The sequence below is a fragment of the Salvelinus alpinus genome, chromosome 25 (assembly GCF_045679555.1).
Source record: "Salvelinus alpinus chromosome 25, SLU_Salpinus.1, whole genome shotgun sequence".
Classification (NCBI taxonomy): domain Eukaryota; kingdom Metazoa; phylum Chordata; class Actinopteri; order Salmoniformes; family Salmonidae; genus Salvelinus; species Salvelinus alpinus.
The window spans coordinates 16614925-16621583 of record NC_092110.1 but is presented as its reverse complement, the minus strand read 5'-3'; the positions used below and the strand labels follow the sequence as shown (position 1 = coordinate 16621583).

General features: G+C 39.1%; 1 protein-coding gene across 1 annotated transcript; it reads right to left on the bottom strand.

Annotated features, from left to right (window-relative positions):
- Window positions 1-558: 558 nt before the first annotated feature.
- Window positions 559-5682, bottom strand: LOC139553475 (protein LBH-like). Its single transcript, XM_071365823.1, has 4 exons — window positions 5306-5682; window positions 3468-3558; window positions 2587-2785; window positions 559-2487 (listed from the first exon to the last, which is right to left on the bottom strand). The coding sequence occupies exons 2-4, from the start codon at window positions 3555-3557 to the stop codon at window positions 2399-2401; spliced, it is 378 nt and encodes a 125-aa protein (XP_071221924.1). The 5' UTR covers window position 3558; window positions 5306-5682; the 3' UTR covers window positions 559-2398.
- Between the last annotated feature and the right edge of the window lie 977 nt (window positions 5683-6659).

The window sequence follows — 6659 nt, the reverse complement described above, 5'->3', positions numbered from 1 at the left end:
TTTGACAAGAACATGTGGTAGCTAACTAACCAGCCTGTTAATTGTTTACAAATAAATTAGTGAATGTGCTAGAGAGCTAAACAGCTACATAGCTAAGGCTCATTTTAAAAGTCGGATCAACTTATCCTTTCAGGCTTTAAAACGTGTTCTTACCCTATGAATTTGAACATTAAAATAAACTGGGACATGTACATGGTAGGCATTGTTGACACCTTAGCTTGATACATAACTTCTGAGGTGTAGGAAGCACTAACATCACCACCAATCAGCTTACACCACCGCACATAGTGGTGGAAAAAGTATCCAATTGTCAAACTTGAGTAAAAGTAAAGACACCTTAATAGAAAATGACTCAAGTAAAAGTCACCCAGTAAAATACTATTTGAATAAAAGTATTTGGTTTTAGATATACATAAGTATCAAAAGTAAAACTATAAATAATTTCAAATTATTTATATTAAGCAAACCAGACAACACCGTTTTCTTGTTTCTTTAATTTACTGATAGCTGGGGTCACACTCCAACACTCCAACATCATTTACAAACAAAGCATGTGTGTTTAGTGAGTCCACCAGATCAGAGGTAGTAGGTATGACCAGGGATGTTCCCTTGATAAGTGTGTGAATTGGACCATTTTCCTGTCAAAATGTAACAAGTACTTTTGGGTGTCAGGCAAAATGTACAGAGTAGAAAGTAAATTATTTTCTATAGGAATGTAATGAAGTAAAAGCTGTCAAAAATATAAATAGTAAAGTACAGATACCCCAATAAACAACTCGTTTTAAGTACTGTACTTTACACCACTGACTGCACACACACCCGCAATTACTATGACAACTAGCAAAGCCTTATCAGCAAATGACTGCTGTCTGAACACACAAATCTGATTTGTTCACTTGTAACTTGCTGTTTGGACAGACAGTAGTCCAAAATGGATTTGAAAAACAAAACTGATTTGAGCATTAAGGCCTGCAAGGCTTAAGTAGTGCACAGTATTGATCTTCCATTTCTCAAAAATATATATTTTTTTCAAATGTCAAAAGGTTATCTACACCATATAATTTTTTTCTCCGTCTCACTCCTTGCTCTCCAATTCTGCCCACTCGTTTTCCCAGGAGTGGGTCCTTCACTAAACAGTCAGCTGAAAGGTCACATTCAAAAAGGAAAGATATGGAAAAATAAGATTGAGACACTGCCACTCATGTCTAGATGAAAACATTGTATCTGACCTTTACCAGGAAACCAGATTCAAGTGAGCCATCAGACATGGGGATTGCAAGCCAGGACTGTGTGTGGTTGGGAGGGGATCTACATGAAGGGGGTGAGAGAGAGGGGGATAGGTATATAGGCACAGGCTGACAAAAATCAAGGTAACAAAAAACTTTGGCAAGCCTAAAGACTATTATTTATGCAATACATGAGGCTTCAATCTAAGCACTCACATTTTTACTGTTTATAAAAACTGCAGATTAGACAAATGCAGTTGCGGTAAATACATTACACAGCATTTTCACTGTCATGGATTGTAACAACTATGATTATCTCTGGATGTTAAGCTGTTGCTTTTTATAGTAGAAGAAATTGAAGAAAAAAAATTACGCTTACACATATGAAGCCAGACGTAAAAAATTGCCAACCAGAATAGTAGTTTTTCACTACACACGAATACCCACAGTTGTCCCCACTTTATGCATCTTAAATTTTACTTGGAGTATATATGCTGGACACAACTTTAAATGCTGCTTTTCAAAAACACCTCAGTTCTTAAAAGGTACTCCATGTTTTTACACAGGAGGACAACAAAATGATTCAGGTGCAATATGCAGAAATCGCTCTGCCATTTCCTGGTTGTTAAAATTAGAATAGTTTGCCTAATTTGAGTTTATGTGAAAAAACAAGCATCTAAACCGCTGTGAAATATCTTTTCAATAACCAAAAATGTTGTATTTTCAGAAGTTTGAAGCTTGTACAAAACCGAAAGCAAAAACAAAACTTAAGAATGGGAAGCATAGAAATAGCAGACCTAGAACATATCTACCACTTCTTAGACTTGCTTCCAATGAGAATGACAATAAACTATAAAACTCACATATATAAAACTCAAATTTCTATGTGAATTTGGTCGTTTCGCCCCAAAAGTTACATATTGCAGCTTTGAGAGTGCTGCGTAGCTGTGATCTAGTTTGCATGTATATGAAAACTGCAGAAAGTAGCTACCACCAGTAGTATGGCAAATGTGAGCAAGATATTTAAGACAGCTTTACAGATCGCTGTCCAGCTTAAACATCCAAATTAAATCATAGGTGTTCTGGCAGTGTGCAGGTAAGGGTTACGACCCTCCAAGTACCTCCTACCCTCTCTTCCATGCCCCTGCCTATCTATCTTACTCTGGACTCATTCACAGCGAGAGCAGCTGTGGAGGTGGATGGATGATCTTCTCAGTCACCACTTCACTGCTGTCCTGCACCCCAAGATTCAGATCTTCATCTGGGAGACGCATGGAGAGAGGTGTCACACTCAGATAGGGAAAGAGTCACACACACACTTTGAATTGGGGTAATAGAATATCATGCCAGGTTATCCTACCTGCAGTCTGGTCCTGTGTGGGCTGAAGAGTTGTGTGTTTGTAGGGCTGTATCCCACTTGGGACCTCAGCAGAGTTGGGATCCTTAGGGGGCCAGCGGAGTTCCCCACTCTCCACATTGCCCCCATCAGAGGGCTCCACCACAATAGAGGGAAGTCTCTTGGACAGCTTGGGATTCCGCTCATGGGTATCTGGGAAAATCTGGACACAAGAAGTATTACAATTTAGTAATTTAGAAGACACTGTTATTCAGAGCGACTTACAGTTAGTGCATTAATCTTAAGATAGCTAGGTGAGACGACCACATCAAATCAAATTTTATTTGCCACATGCGCCGAATACAACAGGTGTAGGTAGACCTTACCGTGAAATCCTTACTGACAAGCCCTTAACCAACAATGCAGTTAAGAAAATAGAGTTTAAAAAAATACTTACTAAATAAACTTAAGTAATAAATAAAAAGTAACACAATAAAATAACAATAAACAGGGGTCCAGGTTAGTCAAAGAATTTGTAAATTTAGGTAGGGGTAAAGTGGCTATGCATAGATAATAAACAGTGAGTAGCAGCAGTGTAATAACAAGGGGGGGGGGGGGTCAATGCAAATAGTCCGGGTGGCCAATTGATTAATGGTTCAGCAGTCTTATGGCTTAGGGGTAGAAGCTGTATCTCAGTATGGTGTATTTATTCTTTATTAGAGTGTTTTACTGTTTTTAATAGGGATTTGAGATCCTTGCAATGAGAGCTCATACAACATTTTACAAGAAAGATCCGAAATGAAAGGCACATTTGTAATTGTTTCATTGGTAGGATGTCAATTAATCTCTTGGTTGAGTGACTGGTGGATTGATGGATGGATGGATTGAGGCAATAGTAGACTCACCTGAAATGATCTGCCCTGATCCCCTGACACAGCTCCAGCTACACTGAAGTCCTCCATCACAGGTTCCTGTGTGTTAATCACCTTAGTCATCCTATGAACAACAAGGCAATACCATTGTTGTACACATTTCCATGTAAATAAACGGATGTGGTTTATGTCTACCTATAATACATTCACATAGTGCTACTCACTGATACTCATACTTTTATAATCTCCCCTCTTGGTTGCTCTCTCCTCTCTCCCTCGCTCAGCTCTTGCTTATTTTTTGACAACCTTGATCAGAGAGACACGTGAAGTGCAAAGCCAGCCTGTGGTCCAACGAGACAGCCAATCATTGCCCTTGAAGTTGAAACTAAGTACAGGGTACTGTACTTAGTCTCATATGCAAATAGGCATAAAGCAACCTGGCACTTCAAAAACAACAAATTCACAAAATATTAAGACTGTGTAGAAGAAACTTATTTGAACCAGGATTTTTTTTACAGAGTTTTCATGAGAACGTAAGCAGCATACTAAATGGATATCATGATGTCTAAACCCTGTTTTCATGACTGTTGAAGACTCACTCTCACTCATTATTTATGTATGCAGTTGTCCTTGAAATCTGATGTAGTGCTAGAGCAACAGCTGGCACAGGGAAACGGAGCAGACGCAGGCCATCTAATATAAAGGCATTCATGAAGTGCCACTGCCAACTCAACAGAATCAACAGAACATATTTAAACAGACAGACCTTGCTACACTCGGAGTCCAAGATATTCTGGTGAGCATTAGTTCACAAATTACCCCAGTCAGGCAGTTGGATTGACAGCTATGGCTTCCATGGATACATGAGGAGATGTAATCTCTGTGTGATTGTCTGAGTATTGGCAGTGTGGAAAAGGACAGCTGATTTGGGTGTTTTCATTTATGCATTATAGCAATTACTGATGATTACTACTCGTAACCTTGATGTGTTTTTTTATTTATTCCTTGTACTGTGGTACATTTTTAAGACAATTGCTCCTTTATTCCTACTCAAAAGCACATGTTGTCCCTAGACGTAATTCCAGTGGTCACTTTGTGTCTTGACCTCTTGGCCATACTAGGTCCAAGGGAAAGGCTTCTCTTACTCATTACCAGTTGTGAAGTCATCTTTACCATGGTTCAATGCGATTGTGAAAGCTTGGGTAGGCCAACACATTGCTGAGGGTTAAGATATGGTATGTAGTGTTACTCCATACAAACACACCTACCTAATTATGGCATGAGTGTGAAACTGTGAATCACATCCTGTGAAAATAAAATACCACAGCATGATGTAACGAGGAGGAAGGGTGTGTGTGCAGGATGAATGCAGATGAAAAGAATGTCATCAAGGTGCATCCAACTATTCAAAAGAAAAGTCTGCATACCATTCCAACCCAATAAAGTGTTTATCCTGTCACTCAGAGACACAGGCTCAAAAACAGTCGGTGTTAGTTATATTTGTCCTATTTGAGGCCCAAGCAATATTGTTTAGCTGGAGTGACTGATAAAATGCACTCACTTATAACCAATCCTTTCATATTAGTGAGGCCTACGAAATAAGACATAGGAAAGGAGGCGAGCTGGTATTGAGATACACCCACGTCCTTCTATGACACAATATGGTTGCAATAATCCAGCTCTCTCCAAAATTAAGACCCATATTGATAACTAGGTGATCTATCAGTAGTAAACTGTTGAATACTACATTTGTGAACTCTATTCTCTATTATTATAGGATATTTTAGTTTGTCCTAAACCATTTGTTGTTAAAAACAAACTTTTTACAGGCTATTAACTGTAACTGTGCGCACTTTAATAATCATGCCTACCTGTTTGGAGCGTTTATAAACGTATTATGTCCTTTCAAACTGAGTTGAGGTAGGCTAGATGTCCAGTGAAAACACTGCAAAAAATATATTTTCTTCAGAATGGCTTTTTTTCCCAGAACAGTGATAGAAATCCGGTAGACATGTGTCCGTATACACCGTGACGTCCCCAATGAAGTTTCCCACGCACGCTAGTGCTGGAGCATACGCACTTTCGCACTCGGTCGAGTCGACTTCACACCAAAGCCTACTTCAAATCAAAATAAAATACAATTGTATTAGTCGCATACACATATTTAGCAGATGTTATTGCGGGTGTAGCGAAATGTTTGTACTGAGACAACGGGTAGGATAGAGAGAGCCGAGCAATTGATTATTCTGACTGTACACTATGACTATATGCAAAATTATGTACTGAGTAATTTGAGCCATGAATGCTGATTGGCTGGCAAATTCATGAAAACACAAATGTGTTTTTCTTTGTCTTAATCTAAGGTTAGACATAAGGTTAGCAGTGTGGTTAAGGTGGTTGTGGTCAGTTGTGGTCAGTTAGGTAATACATTCATAAAATTATGACTTGGTGGCTGTGATCACTACAAACCAGGTTTCCAACCTTTTTATGTGAGTAAAGTAGCCTACATGTTGGATAAAACAGTAATGACAGGCCTGGTGGAAACTTTTTGGTAAACTTTCCAAATGTCGACAAAACTAAATTTGCTAGACAAGGTGGGATCTTTTAGTGTTGGTAAATGGAATTATGCAACAAATGTTGTTGGAATCCCTTTTATGTGCAAATATTGATATAATAACTATCATATGGAAGTAAACTTGGAGTCATGCAATGACATGTACTGTGGTCCTCCCACTACAACTCATGCAGTTTATTAGGCTACAGATTAAATCAATTATGTTCATTCACAGGGTGGTGAAAGTGCAAGGTGATGAGCTTGATGCTCCTTTCCAATAAATATTGAAGGTCTTATTCTGGTGGCATGATCATCGATGCTTGGCTGTCTTTTGTCAAATAAAAATGATGTCGCTCTTTTGTCCATAACAATCTCATCATGTAGGCTATACATGCTCTCTAGCCCAGGGAATCCCAAACTCGGTCCTGGTCACGGTGCACATTTTAGTTTTTTGCCCTAGCACACCACAGCTGATTCAAATAAATCATCATCAAGCTTTGATTATTTGAACCAGCTGTGTAGTGCTAGGGCAAAAACAAAAACGTGCACCCAGGGAGGGCCCCAGGACCGAGTTTGGAAAACCCTGCTCTAACCAACAGCGCCAGTATCTGCGGGTGTTGGCTAGAGCACACATGTCAATACCAGAGTGGGCACACACTGCTGTATATAAC